At 41.3% G+C, this 21,219-nt stretch overlaps 1 protein-coding gene across 3 annotated transcripts in view; it reads left to right on the forward strand.

The window, feature by feature from the left end:
* LOC123995420 (regulator of G-protein signaling 6-like) overlaps positions 1 to 21,012 on the forward strand; it is a 181,794-nt gene extending 160,782 nt beyond the window's left edge. For 2 of the 3 annotated variants that reach the window (XM_046299014.1, XM_046299015.1), the window contains 7 exons: positions 4,376 to 4,437; positions 9,657 to 9,767; positions 12,033 to 12,158; positions 14,173 to 14,359; positions 14,986 to 15,075; positions 18,879 to 18,938; positions 19,279 to 21,012. In XM_046299014.1, coding sequence (XP_046154970.1) covers positions 4,376 to 4,437; positions 9,657 to 9,767; positions 12,033 to 12,158; positions 14,173 to 14,359; positions 14,986 to 15,075; positions 18,879 to 18,938; positions 19,279 to 19,329 — 687 coding nt within the window. In that variant the 3' untranslated portion in view covers positions 19,330 to 21,012. The remainder of the gene's footprint in view (positions 1 to 4,375; positions 4,438 to 9,656; positions 9,768 to 12,032; positions 12,159 to 14,172; positions 14,360 to 14,985; positions 15,076 to 18,878; positions 18,939 to 19,278) is intronic. The other variant, XR_006831824.1, reaches the window with a different exon arrangement.
* The last annotated feature ends 207 nt before the right edge of the window (positions 21,013 to 21,219 follow it).

Raw genomic sequence — 21,219 nt, forward strand, 5'->3', positions numbered from 1 at the left:
GATGTTGTATAGATGTTCTATTAGATGTTGTTCTATTAGATGTTGTATGTTCTATTAGATGTTGTATGTTCTATTAGATGTTGTATGTTCTATTAGATGTTATATTGGATGTTGTATGTTCTATTAGATGTTCTATTAGATGTTGTATGTTCTATTAGATGTTAGATGTTGTATGTTCTATTAGATGTTGTATGTTCTATTAGATGTTGTATGTTCTATTAGATGTTGTATGTTGTATTAGATGTTGTATGTTCTATTAGATGTTGTATGTTGTATTAGATGTTGTATGTTCTATTAGATGTTCTATTAGATGTTCTATTAAATGTTCTATTAGATGTTCTATTAAATGTTCTATTAAATGTTCTATTAGATGTTCTATTAAATGTTCTATTAGATGTTGTATGTTCTATTAGAATGTTCTATTAGATGTTGTATGTTCTATTAGATGTTCTATTAGATGTTGTATGTTCTATTAGATGTTGTATGTTCTATTAGATGTTGTATGTTCTATTAGATGTTCTATTAGATGTTGTATGTTCTATTAGATGTTGTATGTTCTATTAGATGTTCTATTAGATGTTGTATGTTGTATTAGATGTTGTATGTTGTATTAGATGTTGTATGTTGTATTAGATGTTGTATGTTCTATTAGATGTTGTATGTTCTATTAGATGTTGTATGTTCTATTAGATGTTCTATTAGATGTTGTATGTTCTATTAGATGTTCTATTAGATGTTGTATGTTCTATTAGATGTTCTATTAGATGTTATTAGAATGTTCTATTAGATGTTCTGTATGTTCTATTAGATGTTGTATGTTCTATTAGATGTTGTATATTCTATTTGATGTTCTATTAGATGTATGTTCTATTAGATGTTGTATGTTCTATTAGATGTTGTATGTTCTATTAGATGTTGTATGTTCTATTAGATGTTGTATGTTCTATTAGATGTTCTATTAGATGTTCTATTAGTATGTTCTATTAGATGTTCTATTAGATGTTGTATGTTCTATTAGAGTATGTTCTATTAGATGTTGTATGTTCTATTAGATGGTATGTTCTATTAGATGTTGTATGTTCTATTAGAGATGTTCTATTAGTTGTTGTATGTTCTATTAGATGTTCTGTATGTTCTATTAGTATGTTCTATTAGATGTTGTATGTTCTATTAGATGTTCTGTATGTTCTATTAGATGTTGTATGTTCTATTGGATGTGTATGTTCTATTAGATGGTGGTATGTTCTATTAGATGTTCTATTAGATGTTCTATGTTTATTAGATGGATGTTCTATTAGATGTTGTATGTTCTATTAGATGTTGGTATTATATTGTATGTTCTATTATGTTCTATTAGATGTTGTATGTTCTATTAGATGTTCTATTAGATGTTGTATGTTCTATTAGATGTTCTATTGATGTTGTATGTTATATTGGTTGTATGTTCTATTAGATGTTGTATGTTCTATTAGATGTTGTATGTTCTATTAGATGTTGTATGTTCTATTAGATGTATGTTCTATTAGATGTGGTATGTTCTATTAGATGTTCTATTATGTTCTATTAGATGTTCTATTAAATGTTCTATTAGATGTTGTATGTTCTATTAGATGTTGTATGTTGTATTAGATGTTGTATGTTGTATTAGATGTTGTATGTTCTATTAGATGTTCTATTAGATGTTGTGTGTTCTATTAGATGTTCTATTAGATGTTCTATTAGATGTTCTATTAGATGTTCTATTAGATGTTCTATTAGATGTTCTATTAGATGTTGTATGTTCTATTAGATGTTGTATGTTCTATTAGATGTTGTATGTTGTATTAGATGTTGTATGTTGTATTAGATGTTGTATGTTGTATTAGATGTTGTATGTTGTATTAGATGTTGTATGTTCTATTAGATGTTGTATGTTCTATTAGATGTTCTATTAGATGTTGTATGTTGTATTAGATGTTGTATGTTCTATTAGATGTTGTATGTTCTATTAGATGTTATATTAGTTGTTTGTGTTCTATTAGATGTATGTTCTATTAGATGTTGTGTGTTCTATTAGATGTTGTGTGTTCTATTAGATGTTGTGTGTTCTATTAGATGTTGTATGTTCTATTAGATGTTGTATGTTCTATTAGATGTTGTATGTTCTATTAGATGTTGTATGTTCTATTAGATGTTGTATGTTCTATTAGATGTTGTATGTTCTATTAGATGTTGTATGTTCTATTAGATGTTGTATGTTCTATTAGATGTTGTATGTTCTATTAGATGTTGTATGTTCTATTAGATGTTGTATGTTCTATTAGATGTTGTATGTTCTATTAGATGTTGTATGTTCTATTAGATGTTGTATGTTCTATTAGATGTTGTATGTTCTATTAGATGTTCTATTAGATGTTGTATGTTCTATTAGATGTTAGATGTTGTATGTTCTATTAGATGTTGTATGTTCTATTAGATGTTCTATTAGATGTTGTATGTTTAGATGTAGATGTTCTATTAGATGTTGTATGTTCTATTAGATGTTGTATGTTCTATTAGATGTTGTATGTTCTATTAGATGTTGTATGTTCTATTAGATGTTGTATGTTCTATTAGATGTTGTATGTTCTATTAGATGTTGTATGTTCTATTAGATGTTGTATTAGATGTTGTATGTTGTATTAGATGTTGTATGTTCTATTAGATGTTGTATGTTCTATTAGATGTTGTATGTTCTATTAGATGTTGTATGTTCTATTAGATGTTGTATGTTCTATTAGATGTTGTATGTTCTATTAGATGTTGTATGTTCTATTAGATGTTGTATGTTCTATTAGATGTTGTATGTTCTATTAGATGTTGTATGTTCTAGTAGATGTTGTATGTTCTAGTAGATGTTGTATGTTCTATTAGATGTTGTATGTTCTAGTAGATGTTCTATTAGATGTTGTATGTTCTATTAGATGTTGTATTAGATGTTGTATGTTCTAGTAGATGTTCTATTAGATGTTGTATGTTCTAGTAGATGTTCTATTAGATGTTGTATGTTCTATTAGATGTTGTATTAGATGTTGTATGTTCTATTAGATGTTGTATTAGATGTTGTATGTTATATTAGATGTTGTATTAGATGTTGTATGTTCTATTAGATGTTGTATGTTCTATTAGATGTTGTATTAGATGTTGTATGTTATATTAGATGTTGTATGTTCTATTAGATGTTGTATGTTCTATTAGATGTTGTATGTTCTATTAGATGTTGTATTAGATGTTGTTGTATGTTCTATTAGATGTTGTATGTTCTATTAGATGTTGTATTAGATGTTGTATGTTCTATTAGATGTTGTATGTTCTATTAGATGTTGTATGTTCTATTAGATGGTGGATGGTGGTAGTTATATTGCACAGTGTATGTTCTATTAGATGGTGGTAGTTATATTGTATATTCTATTAGATGGTGGTAGTTATATTGGACAGTGTATGTTCTATTAGATGGTGGTAGTTATATTGGACAGTGTATGTTCTATTAGATGGTGGTAGTTATATTGGACATTGTATGTTCTATTAGATGGTGGTAGTTATATTGGACAGTGTATATTCTATTAGATGGTGGTAGTTATATTGGACAGTGTATGTTCTATTAGATGGTGGTAGTTATATTGGACAGTGTATGTTCTATTAGATGGTGGTAGTTATATTGCACAGTGTATGTTCTATTAGATGGTGGTAGTTATATTTGACAGTGTATGTTCTATTAGATGGTGGTAGTTATATTGGACAGTGTATGTTCTATTAGATGGTGGTAGTTATATTGGACAGTGTATGTTCTATTAGATGGTGGTAGTTATATTGGACAGTGTATGTTCTATTAGATGGTGGTAGTTATATTGCACAGTGTATGTTCTATTAGATGGTGGTAGTTATATTGCACAGTGTATGTTCTATTAGATGGTGGTAGTTATATTGGACAGTGTATGTTCTATTAGATGGTGGTAGTTATATTGGACAGTGTATGTTCTATTAGATGGTGGTAGTTATATTGCACAGTGTATATTCTATTAGATGGTGGTAGTTATATTGTATGTTCTATTAGATGGTGGTAGTTATATTGTATGTTCTATTAGATGGTGGTAGTTATATTGCACAGTGTATATTCTATTAGATGGTGGTAGTTATATTGTATGTTCTATTAGATGGTGGTAGTTATATTGCACAGTGTATGTTCTATTAGATGGTGGTAGTTATATTGCACAGTGTACCCATCAATCCTGTGGAACATTATTGACAGCCACAGGTCTCAGAAGAACATATTTCTGAGTTTATCTATTAGAAACCAGTTTTAATCGTAATAATTGAATATCGATTTGTGTTGTTTCTCCTCCTCGTCCCTGTTCAGATTGTGTTTCTTAACAGCCAGTTGGACCGACACTGTATAAAGGTTTCTAAAGTCGCTGAGAGGTAGGTATGAGCAAAGCTCCACCATCTCACCTCTTAAAGCAAATCCTTTCACTTTGACCTTGATAAATCAACACATACATATTGTATCAACCGGTGTGGAATTCCAGAGCTCTGAATAGAAGACACCTCCAACCCCAGTCTCTCTTGAGCCTTCGGCTCAGTAGCCTCACTAGCCCAGTCCATGCAGCTTCCCAGTTAATCATAGATCTGCAGTGGAGTGTTGTTAGCTTACAGCACCAGCACAGAGAATGTCATGACTCCATCAGGTCGGCTGGTGGGTGACAATTGACCCTAGCCATAGAGCTGGGGATGATTGGGGGCTCAGCCTTAGGTAAGGTCAAGGGACGAGGTACAGGCTGAAGGGCAGGACTGAAGTGGTTTATGGTTTCCGAATGTGACTATCTACCAGGGAGTGTGTGTGTGTGTGTGTGTGTGTGTGTGTGTGTGTGTGTGTGTGTGTGTGTGTGTGTGTGTGTGTGTGTGTGTGTGTGTGTGTGTGTGTGTGTGTGTGTGTGTGTGTGTGTGTGTGTGTGTGTGTGTGTGTGTGTGTGTGTGTGTGTGTGTGTGTGTGTGTGTGTGTGTGTGTGTGTGTGTGTGTGTGTGTGTGTGTGTGTGTGTGTGTGTGTGTGTGTGTGTGTGTGTGTGTGTGTGTGTGTGTGTGTGTGTGTGTGTGTGTGTGTGTGTGATCCCTTCAGGGTAAATGTCCCAGGTCCCCAAGAGGACAAAGGTATTTGTTAGACTTACAGGTTTAAGGTTAGGGTTTAGGGGTTATGTTAAGGGTTAAGGGGTTAGGTATAGGGTTAAGGAGTTAGGGTAAGGGGTGAGGGAAAAAAATTATTTAGAATGGAAATATATATGAGAATTCCTTTAAAGAGCTCATGGCCAGTGTCACTATGGTGATGCAGGTAGGGTGTTTGAAACTGGGCTTGTACTGTGGTGGAAACCTCCACCTAAACTACTGTTGGCTCACCAGTTTCCACCTAAACTACTGTTGGCTCACCAGTTTCCACCTAAACTACTGTTGGCTCACCATTTTCCACCTAAACTACTGTTGGCTCACCAGTTTCCACCTAAACTACTGTTGCTCACCAGTTTCCACCTAAACTACTGTTGGCTCACCAGTTTCCACCTAAACTACTGTTGGCTCACCAGTTTCCACCTAAACTACTGTTGGCTCACTAGTTTACAGCTAAACTACTGTTGGCTCACCAGTTTCCAGGTAATTACTGTTGGCTCACCAGTTTCCACCTAAACTACTGTTGGCTCACCAGTTTTAAACTACTGTTGGCTCACCAGTTTCCACCTAAACTACTGTTGGCTCACCATTTCCCACCTAAACTACTGTTGGCTCACCAGTTTCCACCTAAACTACTGTTGGCTCACCAGTTTCCACCTAAACTACTGTTGGCTCACCAGTTTCCACCTAAACTACTGTTGGCTCACCAGTTTCCACCTAAACTACTGTTGGCTCACTAGTTTACAGCTAAACTACTGTTGGCTCACCAGTTTCCAGCTAAATTACTGTTGGCTCACCAGTTTCCACCTAAACTACTGTTGGCTCACCAGTTTCCACCTAAACTACTGTTGGCTCACCAGTTTCCACCTAAACTACTGTTGGCTCACCAGTTTCCACCTAAACTACTGTTGGCTCACCAGTTTCCACCTAAACTACTGTTGGCTCACCAGTTTCCACCTAAACTACTGTTGGCTCACCATTTTCCACCTAAACTACTGTTGGCTCACCAGTTTCCACCTAAACTACTGTTGGCTCACTAGTTTACAGGTGAACTACTGTTGGCTCACCAGTTTCCACCTAAACTACTGTTGGCTCACCATTTTCCACCTAAACTACTGTTGGCTCACCAGTTTCCACCTAAACTACTGTTGGCTCACCAGTTTCCACCTACACTACTGTTGGCTCACCAGTTTCCACCTAAACTACTGTTGGCTCACCAGTTTCCACCTAAACTACTGTTGGCTCACTAGTTTACAGCTAAACTACTTTTGGCTCACCAGTTTCCACCTAAACTACTGTTGGCTCACCAGTTTCCACCTAAACTACTGTTGGCTCACCAGTTTCCACCTAAACTACTGTTGGCTCACTAGTTTACAGCTAAACTACTTTTGGCTCACCAGTTTCCACCTAAACTACTGTTGGCTCACCAGTTTCCACCTAAACTACTGTTGGCTCACCAGTTTCCACCTAAACTACTGTTGGCTCACCAGTTTCCACCTAAACTACTGTTGGCTCACCAGTTTCCACCTAAACTACTGTTGGCTCACTAGTTTCCACCTAAACTACTGTTGGCTCACCAGTTTCCACCTAAACTACTGTTGGCTCACCAGTTTCCAGCTAAACTACTGTTGGCTCACCAGTTTCCAGCTAAACTACTGTTGGCTCACCAGTTTCCACCTACACTACTGTTGGCTCACCAGTTTCCACCTAAACTACTGTTGGCTCACCAGTTTCCAGCTAAACTACTGTTGGCTCACCAGTTTCCACCTACACTACTGTTGGCTCACCAGTTTCCACCTACACTACTGTTGGCTCACCAGTTTCCACCTAAACTACTGTTGGCTCACCAGTTTCCACCTAAACTACTGTTGGCTCACCAGTTTCCACCTAAACTACTGTTGGCTCACCAGTTTCCACCTACACTACTGTTGGCTCACCAGTTTCCACCTAAACTACTGTTGGCTCACCAGTTTCCACCTAAACTACTTTTGGCTCACCAGTTTCCACCTACACTACTGTTGGCTCACTAGTTTACAGCTAAACTACTGTTGGCTCACTAGTTTACAGCTAAACTACTGTTGGCTCACTAGTTTACAGCTAAACTACTGTTGGCTCACTAGTTTACAGCTAAACTACTGTTGGCTCACCAGTTTCCACCTACACTACTGTTGGCTCACCAGTTTCCACCTACACTACTGTTGGCTCACCAGTTTCCACCTACACTACTGTTGGCTCACCAGTTTCCACCTAAACTACTGTTGGCTCACCAGTTTCCACCTAAACTACTGTTGGCTCACCAGTTTCCACCTAAACTACTGTTGGCTCACCAGTTTCCACCTAAACTACTGTTGGCTCACCAGTTTCCACCTAAACTACTGTTGGCTCACCAGTTTCCACCTAAACTACTGTTGGCTCACCAGTTTCCACCTAAACTACTGTTGGCTCACCAGTTTCCACCTAAACTACTGTTGGCTCACTAGTTTACAGGTGAACTACTGTTGGCTCACCAGTTTCCACCTAAACTACTGTTGGCTCACCATTTTCCACCTAAACTACTGTTGGCTCACCAGTTTCCACCTAAACTACTGTTGGCTCACCAGTTTCCACCTACACTACTGTTGGCTCACCAGTTTCCACCTAAACTACTGTTGGCTCACCAGTTTCCACCTAAACTACTGTTGGCTCACTAGTTTACAGCTAAACTACTTTTGGCTCACCAGTTTCCACCTAAACTACTGTTGGCTCACCAGTTTCCACCTAAACTACTGTTGGCTCACCAGTTTCCACCTAAACTACTGTTGGCTCACCAGTTTCCACCTAAACTACTGTTGGCTCACTAGTTTACAGCTAAACTACTTTTGGCTCACCAGTTTCCACCTAAACTACTGTTGGCTCACCAGTTTCCACCTAAACTACTGTTGGCTCACCAGTTTCCACCTAAACTACTGTTGGCTCACCAGTTTCCACCTAAACTACTGTTGGCTCACCAGTTTCCACCTAAACTACTGTTGGCTCACCAGTTTCCACCTAAACTACTGTTGGCTCACTAGTTTCCAGCTAAACTACTGTTGGCTCACCAGTTTCCACCTAAACTACTGTTGGCTCACCAGTTTCCAGCTAAACTACTGTTGGCTCACCAGTTTCCAGCTAAACTACTGTTGGCTCACCAGTTTCCACCTACACTACTGTTGGCTCACCAGTTTCCACCTAAACTACTGTTGGCTCACCAGTTTCCAGCTAAACTACTGTTGGCTCACCAGTTTCCACCTAAACTACTGTTGGCTCACCAGTTTCCACCTACACTACTGTTGGCTCACCAGTTTCCACCTAAACTACTGTTGGCTCACCAGTTTCCACCTAAACTACTGTTGGCTCACCAGTTTCCACCTAAACTACTGTTGGCTCACCAGTTTCCACCTACACTACTGTTGGCTCACCAGTTTCCACCTAAACTACTGTTGGCTCACCAGTTTCCACCTAAACTACTTTTGGCTCACCAGTTTCCACCTACACTACTTTTGGCTCACCAGTTTCCACCTACACTACTGTTGGCTCACTAGTTTACAGCTAAACTACTGTTGGCTCACTAGTTTACAGCTAAACTACTGTTGGCTCACTAGTTTACAGCTAAACTACTGTTGGCTCACTAGTTTACAGCTAAACTACTGTTGGCTCACCAGTTTCCACCTACACTACTGTTGGCTCACCAGTTTCCACCTACACTACTGTTGGCTCACCAGTTTCCACCTACACTACTGTTGGCTCACCAGTTTCCACCTAAACTACTGTTGGCTCACCAGTTTCCACCTAAACTACTGTTGGCTCACCAGTTTCCACCTAAACTACTGTTGGCTCACCAGTTTCCACCTAAACTACTGTTGGCTCACCAGTTTCCACCTAAACTACTGTTGGCTCACCAGTTTCCACCTAAACTACTGTTGGCTCACCAGTTTCCACCTAAACTACTGTTGGCTCACCAGTTTCCACCTAAACTACTGTTGGCTCACCAGTTTCCACCTAAACTACTGTTGGCTCACCAGTTTCCAGCTAAACTACTGTTGGCTCACTAGTTTACAGCTAAACTACTGTTGGCTCACCAGTTTCCACCTAAACTACTGTTGGCTCACCAGTTTCCACCTAAACTACTGTTGGCTCACCAGTTTCCACCTAAACTACTGTTGGCTCACCAGTTTCCACCTAAACTACTGTTGGCTCACCAGTTTCCACCTAAACTACTGTTGGCTCACCAGTTTCCACCTAAACTACTGTTGGCTCACCAGTTTCCACCTATTTTGTTAATATATTTCTGTATTTAACCAGGCAAGTCAATTAAGAAAAAAATCTTATTTACATTGACTGCCTGCCCCGGCCAAACCCGGACGATGCTGGGCAAATTGTGCGGGTCTAGAACTGATATCTGACTGATCGTGTGTCAGTCTTCACAATGTCCATCTCTGACTATTGTCTGTTGTGTTGCTTTCAGTCTAATGAGTTACACTGAGCAGTACCAGGAGTATGACCCGTTTGTGATGTCACCAGAACCTTCCAACCCCTGGACCAGTGACGACCTTTCATTCTGGGACCTGGAAGCCAGGTGAGAACCACAGCGCCTACAATCAAGTAATGGTAAGGTCTTGTAAAAAGGCATTTGATTGCAGGGTTGCAAAGGCATCAACTACAGAAGGAAACGCCCAAACTCACTGGAAATGGACTTCCCAGGGAGTGAAGCTTTTCTCTATTCTAGCCCACAGCCTTTTCAATCAACCCACAGTCAACCACTCACTGCAAAATCAACCTCGAAGACAGAATGGAACACAGGGCAAAGACAAGCTATCGTCCTATATCCTTCCTATACAGTGCCTTCAAAGAACCAGAGTTACAGATAGCTATCGTCCTATATCCTTCCTATACAGTGCCTTCAAAGAACCAGAGTTACAGATAGCTATCGTCCTATATCCTTCCTATACAGTGCCTTCAAAGAACCAGAGTTACAGATAGCTATCGTCCTATATCCTTCCTATATAGTGCCTTCAAAGAACCAGAGTTACAGATAGCTATCGTCCTATATCCTTCCTATACAGTGCCTTCAAAGAACCAGAGTTACAGATAGCTATCGTCCTATATCCTTCCTATACAGTGCCTTCAAAGAACCAGAGTTACAGATAGCTATCGTCCTATATCCTTCCTATATAGTGCCTTCAAAGAACCAGAGTTACAGATAGCTATCGTCCTATATCCTTCCTATATAGTGCCTTCAAAGAACCAGAGTTACAGATAGCTATCGTCCTATATCCTTCCTATATAGTGCCTTCAAAGAACCAGAGTTACAGATAGCTATCGTCCTATATCCTTCCTATATAGTGCCTTCAAAGAACCAGAGTTACAGATAGCTAGTCCTATATCCTTCCTATATAGTGCCTTCAAAGAACCAGAGTTACAGATAGCTATCGTCCTATATCCTTCCTATATAGTGCCTTCAAAGAACCAGAGTTACAGATAGCTATCGTCCTATATCCTTCCTATATAGTGCCTTCAAAGAACCAGAGTTACAGATAGCTATCTATCTCGCCTAGGCTGTGTCTCACATAATCCCCTTTAGATTTAGAAATGACCGAAGGGCAATGACATCCTATCATCCTTATATTATGATTAAATACAGATATAAGGGATATCTTCAGGGCTAGACGACGCTGTTACCCAGCACTGTGCAGTTATTCTGGAACCCTTGAGGTGAATCAACCCAGACATAATGTAGCTTCATAATCCGGATAAATGTATTAATTATATTGAGTAGAGGTTAGGGAAATGTCCTGCAGAGATTTAAATGATATGGTGTCATGGTGAACGCTGCCATTAGAGCAGCATTCACCTGCTGCTGTGACTTTCTACTACAGGAAGTAGAAACATTGTGCTACATTGTGCTGTCAATGTTTCTACTCCCCTGTCACCACTTGTCCAACGTCGTGTGGTGTTTGAGACTGTTTGAAATCATTTGAGACCGTTTGAGACCGTTTGAGACCGTTTGAGACCGTTTGAGACCGTTTGAGACCGTTTGTGTTATGCTGGTGAATGAGGACCCAAAAGCGACTTGGCGAAAACAGAGTTTTTAATCCAGTAAAGATACTTAACAAAACAAAAGGCATAATACTACTCGTAAAGACGAGAACAGACTGGAGACTTGATCAAGAACTGCAGGTTGCCTCGGGAAGGCACTTGAACCTAGCAGACTCAGACACCTGCTCACCACGCAGCATCTGAGGGAAACACGACACGACAGGGCAATACATAGACACAGCACGGTGAATATTAGACAAGGATCCGACAGGGCAGGAACGGAAAACAAGGAGAGAAATAGGGACTCTAATCAGGGAAAAGGATCGGGAACAGGTGTGGGAAGACTAAATGATTGATTAGGGGAATGGGAACAGCTGGGAGCAGGAACGGAACGATAGAGAGAAGAGAGAGCGAGAGAGTGAGAGAGGGAGGGGGAGAGAGAGGGATAGAAAGAGGGAAAGAACCTAATAAGACCAGCAGAGGGAAACGAATAGAAGGGGAAGCACAGGGACAAGACATGATAATTAATGACAAAACATGACAGTTTGAGACAGTTTGAGACAGTTTGAGACTGTTTGAGACTGTTTGAGACAGTTTGAGACTGTTTGAGACAGTTTGAGACTGTTTGAGACTGTTTGAGACCGTTTGAGACCGTTTGAGACCGTTTGAGACCGTTTGAGACCGTTTGAGACCGTTTGAGACCGTTTGATATCAAAGTATTCATTTTTTTATCTCTTTTTTTTCTTCTATATTTTGATGTTTCATGAATTCTAACTTTCTCTCCCTCTCCCCTCCCTCCCCTCAGTAAGGACCCCAGTCAACAGAGGGTGAGGAAGTGGGGTTTCTCTCTAGATGAAGCTCTGAAAGATCCGGCAGGACGAGACCAGTTCCTCAAGTTCCTGGAATCAGAGTTCAGCTCAGAGAACCTACAGTGAGTCACAGAGAATTCCCCGTCCTCCTTTTATCCCTTGTTTTCTCATTTTCTCTAATCCTTCCTCATTTCCTCTGAGTTCAGAGTTCAGGGAAACTACAGTAAGACACACAGAACACTCCTCTCCTCTCCTCTCCTCTCATCTTTCCTTATTTCCTCTTCTTTCCCTCCCTTCTCTTCCCCATCTCCTCCTTCCATCCCTTCTTCCTCATCCCTCTTCCATCACCTGATCCCTTAGCTTCATCCCATCCCTTCATTCTTCTCCTTCTTCAACCTCTTTCCTCATCCTCTTCCATCCATCCTCCACTACCTCCATCTTTACCCTTCATCCCCTACCTCTTTCCTCATCCTCTTCCATCCATCCTCCACTACCTCCATCTTTGCCCTTCATCCCCTACCTCTTTCCTCATCCTCTTCCATCCATCCTCCACTACCTCCATCTTTGCCCTTCATCCCCTACCTCTTTCCTCATCCTCTTCCATCCATCCTCCACTACCTCCATCTCCTACCTCTTTCCTCATCGTCTTCCATCCATCCTCCACTACCTCCATCCACTACCTCTTTCCTCATCCTCTTCCATCCATCCTCCACTACCTCCATCTCTTACCTCTTTCCTCATCCTCTTCCATCCATCCTCCACTACCTCCATCTCCTACCTCTTTCCTCATCGTCTTCCATCCATCCTCCACTACCTCCATCTCCTACCTCTTCCATCCATCCTCCACTACCTCCATCTCCTACCTCTTTCCTTTCCTCTGCCCATCCCTCTGTTTGAAAGTTAAGCTCATTACCTCTACCCTGTATGTGAGTATGTGTGTCCCCTGAAGGCATGTTCTGATGAAGGGCTCTACTAAAGACGATAACAGGGTGGTGGACTGGACAGATAACCGAGGTCAGTGCGACCTTGGGGCTACTTAGGACGGACAGACGGACACACACCCTTATCTCTCTCCACTATCTCACCCTCTATCCAATCCACCTCTTTAATTACGTTGCTTTTATGGTGTTCCGAAAGGTTGGTGCTATAGTGTATTATCATGTAACCCCTATACAGGTTCTGGTTGGTGCTGTAATATCATGTAACCCCTATACAGGTTCTGGTTGTTGCTGTAATATCATGTAACCCCTATACAGGTTCTGGTTGGTGCTGTAATATTATGTAACCCCTATACAGGTTCTGGTTGGTGCTGTAATATTATGTAACCCCTATACAGGTTCTGGTTGGTACTGTAATATTATGTAACCCCTATACAGGTTCTGGTTGGTGCTGTAATATTATGTAACCCCTATACAGGTTCTGGTTGGTGCTGTAATATTATGTAACCCCTATACAGGTTCTGGTTGGTACTGTAATATTATGTAACCCCTATACAGGTTCTGGTTGGTGCTGTAATAAGGTGTAACCCCTATACAGGTTCTGGTTGGTACTGTAATATTATGTAACCCCTATACAGGTTCTGGTTGGTACTGTAATAAGGTGTAACCCCTATACAGGTTCTGGTTGGTACTGTAATATTATGTAACCCCTATACAGGTTCTGGTTGGTGCTGTAATATTATGTAACCCCTATACAGGTTCTGGTTGGTACTGTAATATTATGTAACCCCTATACAGGTTCTGGTTGGTACTGTAATAAGGTGTAACCCCTATACAGGTTCTGGTTGGTGCTGTAATATTATGTAACCCCTATACAGGTTCTGGTTGGTGCTGTAATATTATGTAACCCCTATACAGGTTCTGGTTGGTACTGTAATAAGGTGTAACCCCTATACAGGTTCTGGTTGGTACTGTAATATTATGTAACCCCTATACAGGTTCTGGTTGGTACTGTAATAAGGTGTAACCCCTATACAGGTTCTGGTTGGTACTGTAATAAGGTGTAACCCCTATACAGGTTCTGGTTGGTGCTGTAATATTATGTAACCCCTATACAGGTTCTGGTTGGTACTGTAATACGGTGTAACCCCTATACAGGTTCTGGTTGGTACTGTAATACGGTGTAACCCCTATACAGGTTCTGGTTGGCGGTGCAGGATCTGAAGAAGCAGCCCCTGGAGAACGTGGCAGAACGGGCTCAGGAGATCTGGACAGAGTTTCTGGCAGAAGGCGCTTCCAGCTCCATCAACCTGGACTCACACAGCTACGAACGCACCAGTGCCAACCTTAAAGACCCGGGACGATACAGCTACGAAGACGCTCAGGTGAATTATATTATTGACAGAAAGACCGCTAAGAAGTTGCAGGTACATTATATTACAGACAGACAGACAGACGGACGGACGGACGGGACGGACGGACGGGACGGACAGACAGGAAGGGAGATTGAAAGAGGGAGGGACACAGGAAGGGAGATTGAAAGAGGGAGGGACACAGGAAGGGAGATTGAAAGAGGGAGGGACACAGGAAGGGAGATTGAAAGAGGGAGGGACACAGGAAGGGAGATTGAAAGAGGGAGGGACACAGGAAGGGAGATTGAAAGAGGGAGGGACACAGGAAGGGAGATTGAAAGAGGGAGGGACACAGGAAGGGAGATTGAAAGAGGGAGGGACACAGGAAGGGAGATTGAAAGAGGGAGGGACACAGGAAGAGAGATTGAAAGAGGGAGGGACACAGGAAGGGAGATTGAAAGAGGGAGGGACACAGGAAGGGAGATTGAAAGAGGGAGGGACACAGGAAGGGAGATTGAAAGAGGGAGGGACTCAGGAAGGGAGATTGAAAGAGGGAGGAACACAGGAAGGGAGATTGAAAGACTACCTAAAGCCTGCAGAAACAAACATACAGCTAAAACACACAATGATCTCTGTCTTCTCCCTTTCTCCTGTTTCAGGACCACATCTATAAGCTCATGAAGAGTGACAGCTACACACGGTACCTGCGCTCCAACGCTTACCAGGAGCTGCTGATGGCCTGGAAGAAGGTGTGTGTGAGTCTGTGCTAGTCTCCTTCTGCCTGGGGAAGACTGGAGTTAGACACCTGTCCTCAGTATCCAAGATAGTGAAGTGCTGCCCTCTGTTGGTGATGTACAGGTTCTACAGTCAGTGACATGGGAAACTACTGTTTAGTCTGAACCAGTGATATAATATAATAATAATTATATAATAATATATGCCATTTAGCAGACGCTTTTATCCAAAGCGACTTACAGTCATGTGTGCATACATTCTACGTATGGGTGGTCCCGGGGATCGAACCCACTACCCTGGCGTTACAAGCGCCACGCTCTACCAACTGAGCTACAGAAGGACCCATCATACTGTTTAGTCTGAACCAGTGATATCATACTGTTTAGTCTAAACCAGTGATATCATACTGTTTAGTCTGAACCAGTGATATCACACTGTTTAGTCTAAACCAGTGATATCAAATCAAATCAAATCAAATCAAATTTATTTATATAGCCCTTCGTACATCAGCTGATATCTCAAAGTGCTGTACAGAAACCCAGCCTAAAACCCCAAACAGCAAACAATGCAGGTGTAAAAGCACGGTGGCTAGGAAAAACTCCCTAGAAAGGCCAAAACCTAGGAAGAAACCTAGAGAGGAACCGGGCTATGTGGGGTGGCCAGTCCTCTTCTGGCTGTGCCGGGTAGAGATTATAACAGAACATGACCAAGATGTTCAAATGTTCATAAATGACCAGCATGGTCAAATAATAATAAGGCAGAACAGTTGAAACTGGAGCAGCAGCACAGTCAGGTGGACTGGGGACAGCAAGGAGCCATCATGTCAGGTAGTCCTGGGGCACGGTCCTAGGGCTCAGGTCCTCCGAGAGAGAGAAAGAAAGAGAGAATTAGAGAGAGCATATGTGGGGTGGCCAGTCCTCTTCTGGCTGTGCCGGGTGGAGATTATAACAGAACGTGGCCAAGATGTTCAAATGTTCATAAATGACCAGCATGGTTGAATAATAGTAAGGCAGAACAGTTGAAACTGGAGCAGGAGCATGGCCAGGTGGACTGGGGACAGCAAGGAGTCCTCATGTCAGGTAGTCCTGGGACATGGTCCTAGGGCCCAGGCCAGTTGAAACTGGAGCAGCAGCATGGCCAGGTGGACTGGGGACAGCAAGGAGTCATCATGTCAGGTAGTCCTGGGGCATGGTCCTAGGGCTCAGGTCCTCCGAGAGAGAGAAAGAAAGAGAGAAGGAGAGAATTAGAGAACGCACACTTAGATTTACACAGGACACCGAATAGGACAGGAGAAGTACTCCAGATAAACAAACTGACCCTAGCCCCCCGACACATAAACTACTGCAGCATAAATACTGGAGGCTGAGACAGGAGGGGTCAGGAGACACTGTGGCCCCATCCGAGGACACCCCCGGACAGGGCCAAACAGGAAGGATATAACCCCACCCACTTTGCCAAAGCACAGCCCTCACACTGTTTAGTCTGAACCAGTGATAGCATACTGATTAGTCTGAACCAGTGATATCACACTGTTTAGTCTGAACCAGTGATATCACACTGTTTAGTCTGAACCAGTGATATCACACTATTTAGTCTGAACCAGTGATATCACAATGTTTAGTCTGAACCAGTGATATCACATTGTTTAGTCTGAACCAGTGTTTCGTCTGAACCAGTGATATCATACTGTTTAGTCTGAACCAGTGTTTAGTCTGAACCAGTGTTTAGTCTGAACCAGTGTTATCATACTGTTTAGTCTGAACCAGTGATATCATACTGTTTAGTCTGAACCAGTGATATCATACTGTTTAGTCTGAACCAGTGATATCATACTGTTTAGTCTGAACCAGTGTTTAGTCTGAACCAGTGATATCATACTGTTTAGTCTGAACCAGTGATATCATACTGTTTAGTCTAAACCAGTGATATCATTCTGTTTAGTCTGAACCAGTGATATCATACTGTTTAGTCTGAACCAGTGATATCATACTGTTTAGTCTGAACCAGTGTTTAGTCTGAACCAGTGATATCATACTGTTTAGTCTGAACCAGTGTTTAGTCTGAACCAGTGATATCACACTGTTTAGTCTAAACCAGTGATATCATACTGTTTAGTCTGAACCAGTGATATCATTCTGTTTAGTCTGAATCAGTGATATCATTCTGTTTAGTCTGAATCAGTGATATCATACTGTTTAGTCTGAACCAGTGTTTAGTCTGAACCAGTGTTATCATTCTGTTTAGTCTGAACCAGTGATATCATTCTGTTTACATTTACATTTACATTTAAGTCATTTAGCAGACGCTCTTATCCAGAGCGACTTACAAATTGGTGCATTCACCTTATGACATCCAGTGGAACAGTCACTTTACAATAGTGCATCTAAAACTTAAGGGGGGTGAGAGGGATTACTTATCCTATCCTAGATATTCCTTAAAGAGGTGGGGTTTCAGGTGTCTCCGGAAGGTGGTGATTGACTCCGCTGTCCTGGCGTCGTGAGGGAGTTTGTTCCACCATTGGGGGGCCAGGGCAGCGAACAGTTTTGACTGGGCTGAGCGGGAGCTGTACTTCCTCAGTGGTAGGGAGGCGAGCAGGCCAGAGGTGGATGAACGCAGTGCCCTTGTTTGGGTGTAGGGCCTGATCAGAGCCTGGAGGTACTGAGGTGCCGTTCCCCTCACAGCTCCGTAGGCAAGCACCATGGTCTTGTAGCGGATGCGAGCTTCAACTGGAAGCCAGTGGAGAGAACGGAGGAGCGGGGTGACGTGAGAGAACTTGGGAAGGTTGAACACCAGACGGGCTGCGGCGTTCTGGATGAGTTGAAGGGGTTTAATGGCACAGGCAGGGAGCCCAGCCAACAGCGAGTTGCAGTAATCCAGACGGGAGATGACAAGTGCCTGGATTAGGACCTGCGCCGCTTCCTGTGTGAGGCAGGGTCGTACTCTGCGGATGTTGTAGAGCATGAACCTACAGGAACGGGCCACCGCCTTGATGTTGGTTGAGAACGACAGGGTGTTGTCCAGGATCACGCCAAGGTTCTTGGCGCTCTGGGAGGAGGACACAATGGAGTTGTCAACCGTTTAGTCTGAATCAGTGATATCATACTGTTTAGTCTGAACCAGTGTTTAGTCTGAACCAGTGATATCATACTGTTTAGTCTGAACCAGTGTTTAGTCTGAATCAGTGATATCATACTGTTTAGTCTGAACCAGTGTTTAGTCTGAACCAGTGTTATCATACTGTTTAGTCTGAACCAGTGATATCACACTATTTAGTCTGAACCAGTGATATCATACTGTTTAGTCTAAACCAGTGATATCACACTATTTAGTCTGAACCAGTGATATCTTACTGTTTAGTCTGAACCAGTGATATCATACTGTTTAGTCTGAACCAGTGTTTAGTCTGAACCAGTGATATCATACTGTTTAGTCTGAATCAGTGATATCACACTGTTTAGTCTGAACCAGTGATATCATACTGTTTAGTCTGAACCAGTGTTTAGTCTGAACCAGTGATATCATACTGTTTAGTCTGAACCAGTGTTATCATACTGTTTAGTCTGAATCAGTGATATCATACTGTTTAGTCTGAACCAGTGATATCATACTGTTTAGTCTGAATCAGTGATATCATTCTGTTTAGTCTGAACCAGTGATATCATACTGTTTAGTCTGAACCAGTGATATCATACTGTTTAGTCTGAACCAGTGATATCATACTGTTTAGTCTGAACCAGTGATATCACATACTATTTAGTCTTCTTTACATTGTTTTCAACCAAGCTCCCTTCTCTTCCCATGATGCTTTGTGCCCCAGCCTGAGACGGAGCAGCAGCAGGGAAGACGCACCTCTCTGGAGAAGTTTACACGCAGCGTGGTCAGTGGCTCTACTTCCTGTCTCTCTGTCTCTCTGTCTCTCTGTCTCTCTGTCTGTCTGTCTGTCTGTCTGTCTGTCTGTCTGTCTGTCTGTCTGTCTGTCTGTCTGTCTGTCTGTCTGTCTGTCTGTCTGTCTGTCTGTCTGTCTGTCTGTCTGTCTGTCTGTCTGTCTGTCTGTCTGTCTGTCTGTCTGTCTGTCTGTGTGTCTGTGTGTCTGTCTGTCTGTGTGTCTGTGTGTCTGTCTGTCTGTGTGTCTGTGTGTCTGTCTGTCAACTTTGTTACAAAATGTCTAATCTGAAACCAACAAGGAAACCATCATACTAATTCCCTCCTCTCTTCAGGGCAAGTCACTGACAGGCAAACGGCTGACAGGCCTGATGCAGTCGTCCTGACCAGGCCTGGGGCTGGAGTAAGACAGCCATGCCCAGAGGATCTGCTCTGCTGTGGGGAGAGGGCTGGATGTTGATGCTGAGAGGCCTAACTGGGGCCTGGACACAACGTCACCTTCATAACTGACTCCAGATCAGTTCCCTGAGCTCCAGTGGAGGACAGACAGCATGCAATAGGTCACCTAGATTTGATACGGGGACAGTGCTGTCTTTGTCTCAAAGTTTCTCAAATGTCACTCTATTCCCTATATAGTGTACTACTTTTGACCAGAGCCCTATTTTGACTAGTTTGTCCATAGGACTCTGGTCAAAAGGTGTGCACTATAAAGGGAATAGGTTGCCATTTGGGAGGTACATATTGTGTAGTTTATCAACATATAACTCTGCCTGCTACTCTCTGTCTCACTTGGGTTCCTTTAATCGATTCTAGAACCAAATGGGATGTTATATAACTCTATCCAATACACTCTGTCTCACTTAGGTTCCTTTAATTGATTCTAGAACCAAATGGAATGTCATATAACTCTATCCAATACACTCTGTCTCACTTAGGTTCCTTTAATTGATTCTAGAACCAAATGGAATGTCATATAACTCTGCCTGCTTCTCTCTGTCTCACTTAGGTTCCTTTAATCGATTCTAGAACCAAATGGGATGTTATATAACTCTATCCAATACACTCTGTCTCACTTAGGTTCCTTTAATTGATTCTAGAACCAAATGGAATGTTATATAACTCTATCCAATACACTCTGTCTCACTTAGGTTCCTTTAATTGATTCTAGAACCAAATGGAATGTTATATAACTCTATCCAATACACTCTGTCTCACTTAGGTTCCTTTAATTGATTCTAGAACCAAATGGAATGTTATATAACTCTATCCAATACACTCTGTCTCACTTAGGTTCCTTTAATTGATTCTAGAACCAAATGGAATGTTATATAACTCTATCCAATACACTCTGTCTCACTTAGGTTCCTTTAATTGATTCTAGAACCAAATGGAATGTTATATAACTCTATCCAATACACTCTGTCTCACTTAGGTTCCTTTAATTGATTCTAGAACCAAATGGAATGTTATATAACTCTATCCAATACACTCTGTCTCACTTAGGTTCCTTTAATTGATTCTAGAACCAAATGGAATGTCATATAACTCTGCCTGCTTCTCTCTGTCTCACTTAGGTTCCTTTAATTGATTCTAGAACCAAATGGAATGTCATATAACTCTGCCTGCTTCTCTCTGTCTCACTTAGGTTCCTTTAATTGATTCTAGAACCAAATGGAATGTCATATAACTCTGCCTGCTTCTCTCTGTCTCACTTAGGTTCCTTTAATTGATTCTAGAACCAAATGGAATGTCATATAACTCTGCCTGCTTCTCTCTGTCTCACTTAGGTTCCTTTAATCGATTCTAGAACCAAATGGAATGTTATATAACTCTATCCAATACACTCTGTCTCACTTAGGTTCCTTTAATCGATTCTAGAACCAAATGGAATGTCATATAACTCTGCCTGCTTCTCTCTGTCTCACTTAGGTTCCTTTAATCGATTCTAGAACCAAATAGAATGTCAGACTTGTTCTACTCTAGCTCGGCTTATATTACTACAGTATAATAGCTTATTGTAACGATTACACGACTCTTTTGTTCAATCACAGAAACATTAAAATGCTTAAAACTTGGAAGGCTTTGACTGCCGTTATAATGGGATTTAGAATGAGTCCACTCACTGGGGACTACAGACTAACTTGGAAGGCTTTGACTGCCGTTAGAATGGGATTTAGAATGAGTCCACTCACTGGGGACTACAGACTACTGCCTACAGAGCATTCAGAAAGTATTCACACCTATTCGCTTTTTCCACATTTTGTTACTAAAACGGA

The sequence above is a fragment of the Oncorhynchus gorbuscha genome, linkage group LG14 (genome assembly GCF_021184085.1).
Source record: "Oncorhynchus gorbuscha isolate QuinsamMale2020 ecotype Even-year linkage group LG14, OgorEven_v1.0, whole genome shotgun sequence".
NCBI classification, from domain to species: Eukaryota; Metazoa; Chordata; class Actinopteri; order Salmoniformes; family Salmonidae; genus Oncorhynchus; species Oncorhynchus gorbuscha.